Genomic DNA, 20491 nt, shown 5'->3' with positions numbered 1-20491 from the left:
AGTGCAGAAAGAAATAGTTTCAAAAACCCCATTTGTACAATATTTCGTCCTAGTTGCTTTTTTCAAAAATAAAAAAAATTAGAAATTTTGTTACTTTTATTCGAAGGACCGATTTGTTAAAATGATAAGGACTGTATTTAGTTCATATTTTCTTTATTAATGTATAATTTTAACGACAGAAAATAAAACAAGGTACATATTCTCGTCTTTTACGACTACCCTGGCTTAGAGAGATGCCCTCCAATACCTAAAGGTAGGAGATGCAATTTTCTTTGTTTAATATTCTCAAAATTTTGTACACATTTTGTCTGGAAAATAATGGAATATACACATAATCCCATAAGAAAATGACTTTAATAGAAAAATAATGGTTTGATATTCCCATCAGTTCACGACATATCAACTGTTATAGAAGAATAGATTTATTCACGCTTCTAGAAGGAGTCAAGTTTATTCCGAATTATTTCGATTTTGCAAAATTAAGTATTTTTTAAGCATATTTGCATTATTTTTTAGGTATTTTTGTAAAAAATCAATAGGTGATCTTAATATTTCAATACAAAAAGCCCTTGAAACAATTAATACTTCTTTATATACAAATGAACCGAAATCTCTTGTTCACTACATTCCAAAGTCACGTTAATCGAAATACCTGTTATAAAATAATGAAACAGTAATGTTTTGCAACGAGGAAAAGTTTACCTTTTAGAGAAGACCAATACTATCGAGGCCAAAGTCGTTAATAAAGAATAAATAATATTCTTTTAACTGTTCATCTATTAAGATGGAGGCCGCAAAATGTATGTATATTAGAAGATAATATTAACCTCAAGTGAAGCCTTAATTATAATTCCAGAATAACACATGTAGATATGTGTTATTTTGTACTATAAAATACACAGTTAGATTATAATTTTGTTAAATATTGAATATAAATGGCTCAGGGGAAACTAAAGGTAAAAACTAAATTACCACAAAATGCCAAAGTTAAGAAGCAAAAAGGATCTGCAGTGACCAAAAGAGCTAGTAAGTACCAACTGATTGTTCTTAAAACAAAATATTTAATGAATTTCAATTTCATCAGAATTTTTTAAATAATATTGTTGTACACATATGTAAATAATAACAACTTGTATATTTTAAAAAATTTATTTATATAAAAACGATTTTATTTACTGATATATAATAAAAACGAATAAAAACGGTTAACATAAATACTATTGAGCTACATTTTGCAAAAAAAGATTATATGTTTTATATACAACATAACATACCTTTTCATTATTCAATATCCATTCACATTTTCTTACAAATTGATGATTATCAAAAGTATTGCCGTACTTCATAAATCTGTATGATATATGAATTTTCTGATGTATTCAGTTAATTAATTTCAGACTGTCCACGTCAGCCTAAAAAACAAGAAGTTTCACAGAAACTCAAGCAGGCTGTTAGTAAAACAGTGAACAAATCTGTGGAAGATGAAATACGAGCAAGAGCATCAAAAGGTCCCAAAAATTTTTCAAAAGCTCAGGAAGTAGTTGCAAATCATAATGCAAAAACAAATTAATATAAGATTTTAAAAATGTACATATACAATATAATTTTTTAACTATTGTTCTTAACTAAAAAAGATAAATTAATTAAATTGATAAATAACAGTTCTTTTGATTAAATAAAGGCAAACTGTAAATGAGAATAAGGAGCATCAATTCAAAATGAAATACTTATATGTATACAAATAATCGAAAGTAAATTAGATTAAAATAGATTCATTATCAAATATTATGATTTATTTTAAGTGTTCTGAATACCTTACAAGAATACTCTGTGCCTTCATATTGAAAAAATTATTGTAGAAGGGAAGGAAGTGAACAGATGTAGTCAAAATTCAGAAAAATGTCAAAATTTTATGATAATCAAATCTTACCATCAAGAACTAACCTTTGAGATAACAAGTGAACTCTAGTAACACCATGCTATAAAATACTTTTTGTGACAACCTACAAGAAATATTCAATATTTCGCTCTATGAATTAGTTTAGGAAATTTTATATAGAGTGGAAATTGAATATACCATATTTCTCTAATGATAAACGACTCACTTTGTGTTTCAGGTATGAAACAGATTTTTTACACTAGCCGTAAAATATATACTCCATTTATTTTTCTGCAGTGGTGAGTATATATAATAGTATGTAACAGAAATATTTTACTTATGTAAATATCATAATCCCAATTCACCAATAGTAATATGCCACTGTAATCTCCACAGGTAATTTGGTTTTATGTATTGGACAGATAACTGCAACTTGCTAGTCTCTTGTTTCCAAATTTCTTGAATTAAGTGGATGATAATCCTTAGTATGTGCTGGCCACCATTTTCCGGGGTTTTTATTTATTCCTGGATTTTCAGCTTAGTAAGGTTTAAAACATTTTCTTAATTCCCCTACAAGTTATCTTTCATTTCTACAATACCCCATTCTAGTTTTATTTTGCTCCTTTAAATTTCTTGGTAGAAGTTTTTGTTTTTATTTAGTTTTTATGATTTCCTTCTAATTCAGTTTATTTTTCATTTATATGTTCTCTTCTCTTCTCTTTACATGTTCTTTTGGCTAGTGTCCTCATTTTTTGAACTGCTATCTATTTTCTACTGTTCCTAATTTCAACATTTCATTCTACCTTCATTCCTTTCCCCACAAAATTGTTTGCATTCTTGATTGTATGAGACTATTTTTTGTTTTGTTTTCTCTTTCTCAGCTGCTTTTGGGAAGTCTGACACAGCTTCGTCAATTTTGTTTCATCTTATCTCTCTCTCTTTTTTTGGTTATCCAGACCTTGCCTCAGTTGTTCAGTGATTTCTACTACAAATAGATCTCTATCCTCTTGTAGCTGGTTTCTATTTTCTTCTAAAAACTCTATTTTCTTCTTCGTTTGGACATATTCCTCTTTTAAGTTCAGTTAATCGCTTAATCCGTTTTCTTTGTTCTTTTCATAAGCTACTTAATTCTTCCATCATTTTCTCGTTATTATGCAATCAACTCTTCCATCATGATTATTTTTATTTCTCCTGAGGTCCCCTTATTTGCTGTACTTCTACAAGGCGTTCTTGTCTTTTCCGTCTATATTCTCCCTTTGCATCAAATATATTTTGCAATCTGGTGGTCACCACCACGTAAGAAGAGGAAAACTCAGATCAACCTTTCGGAAGTTTTATTTCCTGCTAGTTATAGTCTCGTTTGGTGTCTATAAGATAGATTGTAGATATAATAGATGTAGAGTTTTCAATAAATTTCATGTATTAAGAGAGTTCGGATAAAAAATGTGATAATTTCTCAATTAAGAATTTGTTTGATTTTTTGTTCTGCTACTTTTGATTCCGAACAACCTCCTCCAGAAATGGTAAAAATAACCCAATTATGTCCGTCCATAATATTTCTATACTCATTATATTAAACAATTAGTCTTAATGAAATAATTTTCTTTATTTATCCTTTTTCTAAATAATATTCAAACATATTTATTAGTTCACTGTCCATAAAATATTAAAAATAATACTTACTATTACAGGCGTGTGTGAATCGTCTTATCTCTACAAATGAGTCACGCCGGTACTCAAAGGATAATGTATAAGTATGAGATTGAAAGGAAATACGTGAAGGGAATATTTCTATTATATTAATACTAGACATGAAATATTAAAATTTATTAAAATTTTTAAAACATAACATTAAGTCGAGAAGCATAATTTTGATATATTTTTTGAATTAGTTAATACCTATTCTTATATTATCAAATTTTATGGCATTTTAATTAAAAAATCGTTAAAATCTTTCAACATAGTAATAAAATAGCTTCATTTTAAAATAAATTACTAATACAACAAAATATTTATAAACAAATTCACAGTAAGTAAAATGTGGATGGCACAATTGTTTAATGTTGGTGCAAATCTCAAGGTGACACAACCTGTAAAATGAGTAATACTGTGTTAAAATTGAACTATATATCCACCATTAAAAGTTTGAGAGGTATCGAAAGTATGAAATTTCTAAAACTAGTTGTAATCTAACTAAAGTAGGACTTTTGTGAATATAATCATCTGCAAATTATCGGCATTGATTTTAATATTGAAATCAGAATGTATTGGAGTTGATTTTTAATACTGACATAATAGTTAAAGTCGAAGCATAGCGTTATTACGTATCATTGAAATTTAATTAAAAAAGCTGACACTTGCTTCCACACTTGATGATTTTATTAACATAATTGTAATTAACAACATCTATTTATACCATATATTTGTATAAGCTTTCAATTGATTGGATGTTAATTTATACATCCACTAATGAAACAAAATACTTTGAATCGTCCACCTTAACAATATTGTTTAGTCAATTACCAAAAGAACGTGATTTATTTAGTGTGAAACAATTAACGTAATGTAAAAAATGTTGATTGTTATCTAATAGATCTACCTTTGAAAAATGAAAATACGACTACTGACGCCTCGTTAGTAAACATTTGAGCTTAAAACATAATAAATGTCTATACCTAATAATATAATGTACTATTATCCCCAAGACTTTTCCACAAAGATGGCTTACCGAGAGAACATACTCTAAGAAGAAATGCAAACTTGGTTGTCATTCAGTGGAAACAACATGGCGGATTTTCAATGCCAGTGCCTCCGATGGTACGTGGCAAAACTAATCTATTTTAGCGGTTTTTGGCTTTTTTTGGTAAGACATCTAATATATGAATTAACCACGATAAATATTTAACTTGAGCTGGGAACTAATTATTATTGAAAATTTTTACTTCAGTTTCAAAAAAAAGGATACTGTTGTATAAAATCGTAAACCTTTTTAAATCCGGTATCACATTTTAACCATTTACATTTAAAAATTTTATAAGGGGTAGTTATTACCCTTAAGGAGTTCAATGGAGACAGGTGAATAATTTTATTCAGAAAGTGTAGTTTTATACAAAAAAATTGACCTGAGACCTGTAAGAAAAGAATTTAAAATGCTTCAGAAAGTTACTGTCGAATAAGGAAACACATAAATGTAACTATTAGGTATTTTCTCTTACTCGATTAGACACATTTTAGTAATAACTGCCCGTCATAAACTAGCGGTGCATTGTAATACTAGACCTGTAATGGCAAAATGAAATTTGACTTTCAAATGGTTTTCTTCCTATATATGAGATTAAAATTTTTTAAGTTCAAATAAAGCTTTTCTTGTAAAAATAGATTTTGTGATTATGTACTTTTTAATATTTTCTTAAATATGGAAAATACAAGCTATTATATAAAAAAATGCGACTCAAACCGATTGATTATCGTAGCTGTTGGTTAAAATGTATATCTTAACTTACTATTAACAGGTGGCCACTCTTATCTTTATGAATTGCAGGTACATCTCCATGCTGAATATCAATTACTCCTTGTTTTCCTCTCATATTATGATCAAATCTAAAAGAATATTTGAAGTAAATTGATATTTCTATATTTATTACTATAATATAGTATAACTTACTGGGATTTGTCAATAATCTTTAAAACAGTGGTATCTTCAAGTGTATCCATGATATATGTCAAAGCTTCTATTAAGTATGGCACTTCCAAAATCAAATCACCCTGAAATTAAATACTTAATTTTTTCTATTGCACAGCTAGACCTCAAATTTGTTATTTCAAAAGTATCAATTTTCATATATTCGTATTTTTGTAGTTCTTCATCATTCTAGAGACAATCTTCATACAGTTCCGATTTGACTTAATTCCACGCTTTCAGTGAAGTGTCCAATTCCTAAAGCAGTATTGGAAGCCAGTCTTCGTAGTTTCTGTCATCAAACTGGTATTTTCTTAGTGCCATTTTTATCTAAACGATTTGGTGCTTTGCTAAATATTGCTAAACAAGCGCCTTATCGTTGAACCCACACACAATCTTTTAAATACTCTAAGGTAGTATAATTAAGTGATTTGGTGATCTTTTGGCGAATATTGGTGGTGCACATCTTTTTAAGCAAAGAAAACAGCGTCTTTTTGGTTCGTTCAGAATACTTTTACTTTGAAGACAATTGCTTTGTTTTTGGATCGTAGTCATAAATACATACAGTAATAATTTAGCTAGTTTTTTAGAAATTCCAGCAAAACTTTATGTAATTTCGTTTATAAATTTTTCCTTAAAATTTTTGTATAATGAAATGCAACAACCAAAAAAGGATATAAACAAATATGTCGTTTAAGAAGAAACATCTCCGTGACATCCATTCACTACCGAGATCGCTCGAAAGTTTTGCCTCAGAGATATGAAAGTGAGCTTTTTGTTATAAAACTCATATATTTGGAAAGGTTTGTGTTTGATTGTATGCAATTTTTACAATATTATCTACAATTTGTTATGTGCTACTAAGTTTAGTTGATGATATTCAAATTAAACATACTTTCACTACACCAACTCTCATAATTACACAATCTGGTCGTTCCAACTTTCCGTAGGACGCCGGTTCATATCCGGCACAAAATTGAGATTATTGATGTAGTTGTAGTGAAAAGTAGGTTCTGTTTTAAACTATGAATTGATAGAGTTTTACTTCTTAAAATTATTACCTTATCTTTTTTCATCAAATCCTCAGGTATTTGTACTACTAGTAGTTTATCATTTTGTGGGGTGATGACAAAATTAAGTCTATTTAATGGCAAACAATGCTTTGGCTTCAAAGAACCTTTACATTCCAGTAAATGAAGATGTTTCTTGCTAATAACCAAAATTCTATTTCTTGGCTTATATCCATGTCTGTCATATTTGATAACATCTGTGGAATACTAAAAAATAATAATTTATAAATTATTAAGAACAATGATATTTCATAAAAAAATAATTAAATTGGAAGATTTAATATGTGTATTTCATTGGAATAACAGTCTTATATATACAGGATTCACCACGATGAGTCGAGTTGATATGTATATGGGAAGTATAAGGTCGTGTTAGTTTAAATACTCTGTCTACGTCTTATGAATGTTCTGGAAGTATAATTTTGATCAGAACGATTCATTTCAGTATAACTTTATTTGAAACATCATATGTCTAAAGGGTTCCAGTTTGCAATTGAGTCACCAATCGATAGATGAGAATAAATCCAAAAAATAAAAATGGAGGTAACTAAAAAAACTATAACTTTTTACTTCCAGCTTATAGGCTAATGTGACATGGATGATAACGAAGAAAATATAAATTCCGATTTATTTACTAATAAATCTGGCTTGTATATAAAATATTTATTCACTTATGTACATGTAAATGTGTTGGATTTATTTCCTTCTTCCAATTTATCTTATACTGTATACAAAATAATTATTGAAATAATGAACAATAAATGCAAAAACTATTTATTCGAAAAACGTAAGTACACACTATTATTAATCTATTTCTTCACTTTCTTTTAGTTGGCCAGTTCAGAATAGTATCGTAAAATTTGTCAGGAATATATTGGGTTATTTTTTGAATGTTATTAATTTTTTTCTCATTTATGGGTACATTAGTAGCATATTTTAACAGAAAATCCCCTGTTTTTGCTGCAAAAATAATACTATTATACTCATTTGGATCGTGAATTCTGTCTTTTCTCCTAATGAGTCTTTTAGCGGGATTGAAATTTCTGTCACATTGTAAGAACAATGTCCACATACCGGATAGTATTGATGTATTTTATCAAATCGATTCATTGCAACAAGGTTAAGAAAAAATTTGTAATTGTTTGACAAGGGAACCCTTTATCGTTCTCCACAATAGACTACAAACTATCGGCAGATTTTGCATATAATAAAATATAATAGCTCCTACATCTTCTCTTTCCTGACACAATGCCAAAGACTTTTTGCATTCTCATTGAGAATTGAACATTTTATTTTTGCTTGGAGTTCTTCGCAAGTCGAGCAATCGTTTTCTTGTGACCGACCCAATCTGTAGTTATGATTATCATTAAAATATTTTCTGTAATAGTCGTATTTTACGCATTAATATTGGGGGTATTTTTTCCAAAAAAGTTCATTATTTTGACGTTTAGGTTCGCTTCTAAATATTGTAATGTTTGCTGCTGTAATGAGATTGTTTTAGTGGAAATAATCGGATATATTCATTAATAGTCGCAAATGGGTCGTTTGGTAAAACGTTACCTCGTTTACATTGTTTCCCTCGTTGATCTTCAGGTAATTTTACCTCCGATTTAAGGGAGGTAAGATGAAAAATAGCCTTACTTTTTATAGTATATAAAATGGAGAAAGCGTGACCTCATACATAAATTTTTTCATTTCATTACATGCAAAAAACACGTAAACGTACTGTCACGTTTTTTCGGCTATTTTCAACGGCGGCAAGTAACTTTGGAGTATTCAATGAGACTCATCCATCATCTTCATTTTTCGATCGTCCATTATAAACTAATTTAAGTAATTGATCTTTTTCTTCAGTACTAAACTACTAATTGCAGTTTTTTTATAAACATAGTCACTATTACTGCTAGATTTAACCTCCTAGTACTTGTACTCACATAATATTGACCAAGTTGACGCTGTGACTTTCTTTTTTGTATAAATGGGTATTTCTAACACCTCTTCTTTTTCGGAGTCTCAGCTTCAGACTTATTATAAAATGAGTCGATACAGCTAATTTAACTAGTTATATTCAAATTTTAATAATAAAATTAACAATTTTTCAGGTTGATAATCTCCACAAAGTCGTTAAACTAATGTCCGAAATATAACTAAAATTACGACTAATATGTTCGCTAGGTTTGGCTACATCTATGTTACAGAGACTAAACGCACGTTTAGGAAGTGGAAGAAGAAAGACGAAGGCGCGCCAATTAAAGCGAAGGTTACACTGCCGGAAAGGTGTACTGTGTTTTGGGACATGAGAAGAGTAAGTGAACGCACATTATTATAGTAACCTCCTAAAAACCAATCCCTAGTGCAATATTGCTTCAACTGCTTCAGCTCAACCATGGGAATGTTGAACGAATTGGGGTTGGGAAACACTGGAACACCCTTCTTATAGACCCGATTTATCGCCATTCCACTATTATTTAGTTGGACCATTGAAAGAGGCACTTTGCGGACTGTGTTTCGAGAGCAATACGGGAATGGTTACGTAGCAAGCCGAGAGATTTTTACAAAAAGGCATCCAAAAGCTCTCGGAGAGGTAAAAGTGTGTGGCAAAATACCTGAGCCACCCTCATATCATCTAATTAGTTCAGTATTTAATAGCACGAAACGATCATATAATGATTATTACAAACTACATTAGATAAAGTTCAGAAAGACGCACATCTTTTACAAAAATGGGTGAGGCACAGTTAATAAAAAAACAGGATTATTCAATTACTGTGTAATTGAATACGGTAAAATATTAAAGTTGTGTAATTCAATAATAGGTTTTCAATTTATTTGCTTTTAAAAAGTTCTATTTATTTAGAAAAGTTTATTCTTCAAATGTTTAACAACAGCAGATCGATAAACAATACAAAACAAAAAATAAAATACAAATTCAAATTAAATTTAAAATAACCACCAATTACTTCATGACATTTATTCATTACTTATTACAGCCACAACACCAATCCCTCAAAATTACAATATCTGAAGCACTTTTTAACCAAGTTATAGTTTCAGTTATTGAAACAACAGTGAAATTGTGAGTGTTTATGGTTGGAGTAAACATTGTATTCAATACTCCTTTTCAAGATTTTTGAATCATAAATAATTTTTTCTCATTAGTTTTAATTTCATTTCCTCAAAATTCGAATGTAGGAATGATTCTTTCTTTTATTGGAAATAATATTTGAAAAATTAATGAATTGAAATAAGATTTGTTGGTATTTGAACAAATTAGTAGTTAAAAAGTAAAATGAACACTGAAAAAATAAATAAAAAATAACGAATACTTACAACTTCTTTATCGCCGTTCAATTGTGATGTGTACAGTTCTTTCATAGGAATGCTTAATTCTTGTACTCTATCTTCCACGAAAAGCTGTGGAATACTATCGTAATATGTTTTTTTCTTATCTAAGGAAAAAAAACGACCGTAATAAGCTTTTATAATGTATACAATAGTCAATGATGTAACAATAATTATTATTCAGAGATTATCGATATAACGTCTAAAATTAAGTCGACTCATACTAAGTTTTTCACAATCTAGCTTTCATTTGGTTAACTATATTATTGAGAGCAAGGTTTGTGGTAATTGATTCATTATGCAGGTATTTCATTATGAATATTGTTCATATTGTGATGGAATAAATAAAATAAAGGGTCATCTTATAAGTATTTTCTACTTAATTATTGAATTAATTTTTTCTAATTTTATTTAAATACCATACTTGTCTTGACCTAATGCTAGTTTCATAATTTCATCAGTTCTTTATTGTCCACCAAGACCGAAACAAATAATAATCAGATGGAGCGATGTATGGCTCTTACAGTAGGCGATTAAAACTTTCCAACAAATTCCCTCAATTTTTGGAGAGTCATTTACTATATATGTGGCCTTATGTTATCGTCGCCAATCATTTGAAGAATAGTGCTAAATATATACAGACACTAATACCTTGCTTTAAATTGGCAAAGAAAAAACTCTATGAAGCATTAAAAGATAGTTTTCTTCTATTACCAGAGGCGTGCTTTATAAACAGATATTTTCTTGGTAATTCAAGGCTAGAATTAACAAAAATTACGAAATAAGGAATATTAGGACAGTGACGTGTTAAAAGAAAATCTACGTTATTATGTTTTGACACTTTTTAAAGTAGTAACATGTGTGAAATGTTTATAAAGTTTTAACGACAAACATTGGAATCCGTTAAGATAATATACTAAAATAATTTTAGAATATTTGTAATGAAACACTGTATCTCGGTAAAAACGAATGTTTTTGGTTTAAATCTTCGTATTATGTTCCTCCAGATACTAAATGAATCAGTTTGTGTATAGAAAACTGAATAACACATTGAAACATGTGTGTTCGATTCGTTTTATACATAAGAATAAAAATATTGGATTTGGAATAGAGCGGTTTTTACGAAATTGACTATAATGATTGTGAATGTTGAGCAAATTAAGTAATCTATCAATGTCCAGTTTAGAGGTCATCTAGCTTATTTGAAATATGGATGGACAGTTAAGCGAGCGAATATAAATTAGCTTGGAAACGGCATTTGGCTTATTATATTATAGAAAAGGTCATTTTATAATTCTAATTTAGCAATTTATTTTTGTTGTCTCTAGCATTTATAGTTACTGCATAATTAAGTATCAAAATTCAAATAAATATGTCGCTCCACTAGTTTTACTTGTAACGGTTCGGTCATTAAGTTACGTCATCAGCGCCGATAGCCTCATTAGAAAATTATTTTCTCGTACAACCTATTTTATTACGCCCTCGCTGTTGTATGTGTTTTTTGAAAATATTCGATATAAATATTTTAATGTGCCAAAATGTACAAATACGACAATAATTAACCAGATAAACTATTCATTAGTGTGCCAAAAGGAAGAAAATACGGGAACAGTGGTGTAATGCAATAAAGAGGAATAATAAAATAACCAAAGTGAAGATCATTTCGAAGTAAGTTTTTTAATTAATTAAGATACCTCGCACAGAAGATTTTTATTGCTAACATAAAGAGTCTGCTACTGCAAATGTCTTGTAATAAAAATTAAATTGAAAAAATGGAAGATTATTTTTTCAGTTTATTATGAAAAGCAAAACACAGATTAGAATAGATTATTCTAATATTTTGTGTAAATATCAATATAGATCATTATAAAAGCCATTAAAGGACTGACAGATTTTCCAAGGCAGTAATAATATAAATTGTGAGTCAGTATTCTCCATTAATATAGTAATTTGTAGTTTGATATATGTGTTCCGATGAAAAAAAAAGCTTACAAAGAACATATGAAGACCGGAAAGTAATATTCTATGATTTTTTATTCCAGCTTAAAAAGGAAAAAGGAAAATTAAGTGAAGTGGACGATGGGCGGGAAGTCTCAGAAAAGTTATTTACCTCATATTTTTGAGTGTTAGCAGTCAGGTTCCGAGCCTATCAAATCTGAAAAAAAAAGCTGCAGCAAAAAGACGTCGCGTTAAAATCCTCCAAAATATAATCATCAAGTGTCACATACTTCAAAAGCGGGGGAGTGGGTTAATTATAGTAATGGTAGTGGTACTATTGAAGACTATCCACTCAACTTCCCTAATGACGAACCTAGTCTTGCTCCCAACAATGATCATATGAGACATAAAAAAACACAAGTGAGATAGAAGAGACTTTTCTCTATCTAAACAAGTACAAACTGATACAGAGCAGTTTCACATGTATTTCTCATATTAAAATAAAAATAACTATATAAAATCTAAACTTATTACCTTGATGGTTTTATGTTGCAGATTTTATCAGTTATAAAATCGTTATTTGTGGCAAGATAATTAACCCTTGCAGGTGAATCTATTTGAGGCAAGTTGTCTGATGGACAAAAAACCCCTGCTCCATTTTTATCAACAAATCAACTCTTTGTCGGCAAAATAGTCCCTCTAGCCAGTAGCATTTTGTCAAACTCTCAACTGACCGCTCTCCTACATAATCGGCGCCGATGACGTAGTACCTATTTAGAACTGATTCTGGTCGGTATAAAATAGAGAGACTTCTAAACTTAGTATGTTTGTTAATACTAATCCTATCGACTTAAAATAAACACCCTTTTCTGGTGAAATTAAGTTGTATTTATTTTCGTTAAAACAGCATGTAATTTGTTAAAATTTTCCAAGCCCATTATTAGAAATTGTATCCAACAATGGACGCAATTAAAAGCATTGAAAATAGTTAAAATGGGGACAATGGGCATATTCATCACTATCTATTCTATAGTTTATTAGTTAGGGAATGAATGAATGTTGATGTAATTGTAGAAGTAAACAATGTGTTCGGTACGACAATTATGGCCAGTTTCATGATACATTTAAAGGAAGCTTTTTAAAGTTCCCATTAATTAGGTCCCGAGTTCCATAATTGATATTTAGTCTAAACGTTCTTTTAATTTGAACTTTAAACTAAAATCGAAAATATTTCACTTTAGAACGTCAAAACGTCAAATGCAAACATGGGCTAATTTTGAATTCTAAGTTGATCCAGGCGTCTTTTTAATCAGTTTTAAAGAATAAAAGGTTCATGACACCATGGCTAGATATTGCTTTTTGCATCAAACGTACAAACTGTGTCTGATACTCGCTTCGGAATCTTAACATCGTAGCTCCTTGGCCCGGTCCCATTGATGACAAAACAATATTCAATAGCAGTGGATTGAAGAGGCAGTTTAAGGGAAGACATTTTTAAAGACATCATTTACTAAGTGATAGCAGATATCGCATTCAGAGATATTTCATGCAAAATTAGTAAAATGCTGGAAATGTATACAATGAATCTATTATAAGAACAAGGGAACGTCCTAGGGATAAAAAAATTGAATTGAAGAATTAAATAACCTTTAGTTAAAGTACCCGTTAGCATACCCGTTAGTTGATATTGGAACATTTAAGCATTAAAAATAATACAGACTACTAGATTCTAAATATTTATTATATTTGGAACCAACTTGTATCAATTTAAAATAAAATGAGATTTTTTAAACCAGCAATATAATGCTAGTAAAAAACGAATTTTTATATTAGTAATTACTTACTCTGCATCTATTTTAACTATTACATCTCATACCTCCACATATTGAAGCAAGCAGTGATAAGTTGAATTCACAACAGTGAATGTTGTGAAAAATATTTTGGATAACACGTGGATATTGAATTTTGGTTAAAGTTGAAAACGTGCCAAAGATCTTCATAAAATGTTAAAATCTATCGATTGTGATTATAAGTAGTAATTTTGAACACTGTTTACACAGGTATGGATAAAAATTATAAATAAGTCAGATAAGAAAACGGTACAAGCGGGCTTTTTTCGACTTGCAAAACTATGTGCAAAAAAGAAAATGTGGAAATAGATCAACAGTTTTCTTCTGTAACATGATAACGCGCCGTTCCATAAGTGGCTTATTATCTGCGAGATTTTGGATTTTGTAAGTCTTCCTATGTGTCCAATGTACTTTACTCATTCATTTACTGATACCTCTCAAAAATAAAAACATATACTAAAAAAGAAGGGTATTGACATCATTCCTAAAATTAGCCTTGCTACAAAAGAAGAGATGGAAATTATTTGGAAAAAAGCCTTTGATAAATGCATCCATTAATGGATTCGCCATTGGGATAAACACATTGTTAGCCAATGACAGTCTTTGAAAAAGATATTAGTTCAAATTTTATGTTACTTTGTGTTCAATTAAATAGTTCACCATATTTTTTAAACGCATCTCATACATTGACATAACTGACCTTTAAACAATTTTTCCGCCAGTACCTTCATATCTAATTGTTTCTTTCTTTCTGGTGTAAGTTTCAGTCTATATATCCTCGATAAATGAGCTCCATGCATTCGTTGTAAATGTCTTGAAGCTTCTCTACAAACGAAAGGAGCTGGAGGCCAGTTCTTATCAAGAAGGTGTTTAGGAAGACTTTTCGATAGGCGTTTCAACCAGTGAACTTTAGCCATTCCTAAAAATCCTCTATTTTCTTCAGTCGGTTCACCATTTCTTGTAATGAAACCTTTGATAAATCTGAAAAGCATTACTTATATTTGTATTTAGGAATTAACTTAAAAATTTAAGTAAAAGATTAGTGGCAAGGATTTTTAAGTCTAATTTTATTTAGGCTTTAGGGGAATTAAATAATAAAAATGGATTTGGAGCAATTATTAAATTTATACAATCGCACTTGACGATAGAAGTTTCATTTATTGTTATTGAAAACTTAGTCGATGTAAAGCAATCGAAACTTGAAAATAGTGAATTTATCGGCAGTATTACACACAAAACAAAACCAGCAAGTTAATAATTTGTTAAAGGAGGAGTTATTAGATTCTGGTATAAAGTTGGAAGTGTTTTTTGCTTCTCTTGTTTGATAATTATAGAACTTGTTTGTTAGTTGAGAATTTATTGTCACTGATTGTTTCAGTTGGTTAGAAACAAGAAACATTTGATTTTTGAAGCTCACAGAAGTATTCATGTTTGTTGTAAAATTATTTAAAACAATATTTTTGCTGAATGAGTTAACAATAATGAAGTTTATTAAATAAAAACTTCACCGACAGAGGTTATAGACTCAAATGGCAGGAAATTCTTTCAGGTTACTCCCAGATGGCAAAATGAATAAATTTAAAACGTGATTGTATTTAGCTTTTTGTGTAATTGGCTTAAATTCCCGAATTCTAAAAAATAATTTTATTTAAACACTCAAATTAATGTATAAGTACGTTAATATACGGCATATTGGAAACTCCATAATTTTAATGCAAACGAAAAGCGATAGTATTTAAAAAATTTGAAAATGATCAATTTAACTATGAATACCACTTTATTCTTGAATAACTTATAAACAGTAGATTTTATCGAAAAAAGTGTTAAATTTTCTGTAAGAAATAGTTGTTCAAGTATTTTGGGCTACACTTGTTTCAGTGGAACAAAATTAACTACAAAAATCCCATGTTTTGTAAATGGAAATTGTATTATGGTTTAGGCACGGGTTGATGTGAATATTAAGGGCTGGTTTGGGTTTGATATTTTTTTTAGGTAACAACCTAAAAATTTGAGGGGTGTTTGCAGACCCAAACCCAATTTGGGAAATAACGACATCTTTCTACTCACCAACCTTACTTAATTATACCAAGTGAATAAATTCGTCATTTTATAGGTCTCTTAACTCAATATAGATGTACAGAAGAAAAATATAAGAAATACTCTTATTGTTATATACTGATACGAAAGTTTTGGTCATCAATATGTAGAGAATTTTATCAAAGTACAGAAAGAGTACTGAATGTGATAATTATCTTGAATGAAAGTTTAAAATTATTATCAAAATGATATACCTTCTAATCGTAAATGCAGCTTTCCTTCGTCTCTCTGCTAGACGCTTAGCTAAAAACCTTCTTATATATTTCTGTATAATAATAGCAGATTCTTTCATTTTTTTGTATCTTTTCCTCTGAAGATATCCTTTCCATTGTGCTTGAATTATGGAAGCAATATCATGTTTCTTTAGTTGGAAGGCATCTTCAGTTTTAAATAACGTTTTTGGATATCTAATAAATATTTTCGTTCTGAAATAAATATAAAAATAATCAATAGAATTAATTGTGTAGCCAAACAAATAAATTTATAATTCCGACAATCATTCCACCACATTATAATAAGCCATATCTTTATTTTTTCCCTCGACATACCAAATCTCACACTCACTTTTATTATGCACATGCATTGGTTTAAAAGTTGGCTATAACCAAATTCGAGAGTTTTGTTTTCGACTTTTTACTTCTTATATAGCTATTTAAAGAGATAGAAAAACAGTTCTTTCTCTTTTTTTTATTATCTTGAATATAATTTATCTACATATTCATCCCCATATTAATTATAAAATTCAATTTTGTAAATACGAACCGGGATTTATTTAATTGTGGGTACCATCACATATACTATGTTTGAGCATTTGTGTTATATTCAAATACTCATCCCCAAATTCCTAATATAATTATAATCGTTTGCAATACGCATTTGTAACTGCAAGATTATTATTATGACATCAGAAGAAAAAGTTGAATATTTGATTCCTATAGAAAACACAGTAATGCATCGCAGATATTTAGAAAATCAAATCATTATTATTTATAGGATCACACCGTGAATCATTAATTAACCAATGTGTTACATAATTATCCGGAAAGAAGTTTATAGTCACTATAAGAATATTTATTATTGACATTAATTTATTATGATGTTCTCCATGATTTGTAAAGTGAATACCTAGAAATCCAGATGAAGCACTTTCTCGTATAATACAACTCGGTCGTTCTTATTCTGTTTTTTTACTGTTGTTGTCATTATTCATACTTCTGTCCCATCCAAAGGGATATTTTTTATCCTCTTTTGAAAGATTGTATTTTTGTTTTCTTAATTCGAGAACAGTTCAGGGCTTGTTTCCTTCATGCATTTTTGCTCTTTGCAAAGGTAAATAACTCATAATTAAAACAATGAGGTTGTGTTGTTGAATGAAGGATCAGAAAAGTCAGGTGAATATGTGAATTACTGTTAAACAATAATAAATTAAGATGAAGCTGTGACAACTTTTAGTAATGTCTTTTAAATAGTTATACAAAAATATTGAAACCAAAATCCGAGAAATGAAATTTTAATTATTTCCAACTGAAAAGAAAATATTTTGAATTTGATCCTGACAGAGTGTTCGTATAAAAGGACAACGTTGCCATGTGTAGAAGTGAAATAAACATTGCACAGAGAAAAATAGGATGATCGATGCTGAGACTTTCTCTTAAAAACAAAGAGACTGTGATTCTCTGTATCAACTCAAAATTTGACGACAATGGTCTGAGATTAAAAGTTTGAAAACGTATAGTAACAACAATGGCCAGCAATTTGATGTAGCAAAACAGTCTTTCAAAGCTAATTGACATAAGCAAAAGACCAAATATATATTTGGTATAGGAGGAAAGCATACTAAAAAGTAATGGGGAACAAAAGCTGAACTTCATTACTTATAAAATGAAGATTATGGATCTTAAGAAATAAAATGTTTGTCAAGAGAAAACATGGAGAAAACAGAATACTTCCTTTCACATGGAATTTTTACAAACGACAATTTCCCAATATTTTGTAATTTGAAAAAGAATAAAATTCTTTCAGGACATTTTATTAGCTTTATTTCTGTAAAGAATTAATTTTTTCGTGCAATACACAGTTTATATGTTATATATGAAGAACATAAAGTCAGAAAATTCGGTAGTTGTTTTCTATTTACCACTGAAAGTAACACCATGATTGGACAGTTTTTTCTCCAATGTCTATTGTTTTCACTAAATTATATAAAACAACCGATTTCTATTGGTGCACTGTCGGAACACAAGTGAAACTGGAAGGGTAAACATGGTATTTTTTTGAAAAAAATGTTATTTTTCATTTTTGGTTAGGAACAAAAAAATATTTTTGATGAAAATACTTACAATCCCATCTGGTATTCATCACTTGTGTAACCTAGAGCTTCAACCAAAGTTTGTACACCGTTTTTAGCATTTCCGGTATAGTTCGGCCACGTTTGCTTACATAAACATTTGTATCTCTTCAAGAACCTTTCGTAATCTCGTCTGTAAGCAAACCCAGCTCTACGAACTCTCAAATTTTCCATTAATCCAAGATATGTTACTTGATGGCTTACAAGGTCAAAGTCAAAAAGACCTAAAATATCATATACATATTTACACAATTTTGAAACAAAGATTTTATACAATTTTTAAATAAATAATTTATAATACAAATTGATGCGACATGGTGTTTTTGACTTAATGGACATAATGATTATTCATGAGAGGTATGCCATAATAAATTGCACATGAAGAGCATTTAATTTTTGTTTAAGATCATTATAATTTTTTTTGTTCAGATTAGCACAAAGGTAACTCGAGACATCAAAACGGTATCTTTGAACAGACCAAGGTCCACAAGTGGCAGTAGCGCTGGCTTTGATAATAAATTCATAAGACCTCTTCGGACCACTATTAACACCACCAGCTCGGCCCATATGAAATTTTTACCTCAACTCACACAAAATATTCCATATGACTCTCATTCATCTCTGCTTATATATTGTTTTGAATTTTGATTAAAAAGGTCTTTATGAAAATTGATTTGACAATTGAGCTATTATGAATATTTAAATAGAAATCGTACAAATAGATTTGAAACATTGAATTGTTAAACTGGTAAATGAGGCTTACCATGATATTACTGTGAATTAGTAGCATCACTTGAGTCAAATCCCATCGAACTTCAATACATACTTAAAATTACTTTGTATGATTGTTGTACAATTATAATTGGTAATAATTACCTGAACTTTTGTTGTCATTTGGCTTAATACATCTTATATAAGAAGGTTCCTTATCTTTCAAAATATTCATGAGGTTATTAACTGATGTTTTGAATTGAGTAACTGCAGTTTCTGGTCTCTTTTTACTTTTTTGTTCAAATTCGAAAAATACAGATTTGATAATGGAGTTATACGAGCTTAACATGGCTTCTCTCAAATCTCTAAAGAGTAAATCGTTGTTTTTATCAATGAAGGATTTAATATTATATGTAACAGCACCTGCATAGTGAATTAGTTGAAATTCCTAAAATATTTAAGTAATAAAATAATTTGTAAATTTAGTTATAAAATCATTTTTAATGAGAATTATCATAAGTTATTTTTGTTCTAAAATTTTATAGATCAAGATAGTATTTGTAAGAAATTCGACATATATAATTTTTTTAATTATTAATACATCATTTTTTTTACTGCTTACATCTCGTCCCATAATTTTTTGGAGTTTGGTATCTGCTTTTCTGTGACTAATATAATGGGGATGATAGCTTAGATGTTTATCTAATTTAGCGAGTAAAGTCTTATCTGTTGGATCTCCTGGCCTCAAACATTCTTCATCCATGAAAGCAATTAAACCTAAAATTTAAAGAATACTACCAATTAGTTAGATTCGGTAATTTATTATAATCAAACGACATGTGATTATGAATTCAAGAAATAAAATGCAGAAATTAGTAAATATATGGAATATACAAGAGCAGAATTTTTTTTCAAGAATTCTCTTTGATTTGACTGAAATCGTTTTCCATCAAGTCATATTTTCAAATTTGGACACATAAATTAATCGGAGGAAATTATATTAAGTGAATATAGCAAATGATACAATAAATCTAAACACAGTTCATATAATTTTTCTATAAAAATAGCGAACGAATGAATTAGATGAAGTTCATTGTAGTTTCATTTCTGGTGTATAACTGTGTACCCAAGTTTCATTTACTGTGACGGTAGATTATAATATTTACTTCTTTAAATATGTTTTTACTTATTCGGCGATCACTAAGTACAAAGACATGGAAAAACAAAGAAAAAAAGTTTATTAAATACGAACATAGAATAATTTAATTGTATTGGAATATTTCTGATAGTTTTTACGTTGAAACAATTGACAAGAAATACTATATTGACCAGCTTATATATTGAAATTTTTTAATTGTAACGAATATATCACCACAATTAACCCACAAAAAACCCTTCCAATTGAAGTAAGCAGGGGGCAGGCAAGGGGAAATACAATCAATAAAGATACAGAAACATCTTTTGCAGAGTAATCAATAATTTGATACACAATATATAAAAAAATAAAAAAAAAGTAACAAATATTTTAGAGCTTTTTCTGTTCAGTACATCCAAAGGTTAGTCCCATTACTGATCATT

General features: G+C 29.3%; 2 protein-coding genes across 5 annotated transcripts in view; one reads left to right on the top strand and one right to left on the bottom strand.

Moving 5' to 3' along the window:
* Positions 1-777: 777 nt before the first annotated feature.
* LOC130897563 (uncharacterized) lies at positions 778-1616 on the top strand. Its single transcript, XM_057806491.1, has 2 exons — positions 778-1026; positions 1398-1616. Exons 1-2 carry the CDS (start codon positions 936-938, stop codon positions 1568-1570), a joined length of 264 nt encoding a protein of 87 aa, XP_057662474.1. The 5' UTR covers positions 778-935; the 3' UTR covers positions 1571-1616.
* Positions 1617-3691: 2075 nt separating this feature from the next.
* LOC130897561 (unconventional myosin IC) overlaps positions 3692-20491 on the bottom strand; it is a 53730-nt gene continuing 36930 nt past the window's right edge. For all 4 annotated transcript variants that reach the window (XM_057806488.1, XM_057806486.1, XM_057806487.1 and 1 more), the window contains exons 9-18: positions 19536-19690; positions 19079-19361; positions 18195-18426; positions 16050-16280; positions 14459-14739; positions 9959-10077; positions 6620-6835; positions 5544-5644; positions 5383-5479; positions 3692-3969 (exon numbers count right to left, since the gene is read on the bottom strand). In XM_057806488.1, coding sequence (XP_057662471.1) covers positions 3955-3969; positions 5383-5479; positions 5544-5644; positions 6620-6835; positions 9959-10077; positions 14459-14739; positions 16050-16280; positions 18195-18426; positions 19079-19361; positions 19536-19690 — 1730 coding nt within the window. In that variant the 3' untranslated portion in view covers positions 3692-3954. The remainder of the gene's footprint in view (positions 3970-5382; positions 5480-5543; positions 5645-6619; positions 6836-9958; positions 10078-14458; positions 14740-16049; positions 16281-18194; positions 18427-19078; positions 19362-19535; positions 19691-20491) is intronic.

The sequence above is a fragment of the Diorhabda carinulata genome, chromosome 8, assembly GCF_026250575.1.
Source record: "Diorhabda carinulata isolate Delta chromosome 8, icDioCari1.1, whole genome shotgun sequence".
NCBI classification, from domain to species: domain Eukaryota; kingdom Metazoa; phylum Arthropoda; class Insecta; order Coleoptera; family Chrysomelidae; genus Diorhabda; species Diorhabda carinulata.
The sequence above is the reverse complement of the archived record's forward strand: the minus strand, read 5'-3'. Positions and strand labels throughout refer to the sequence as shown.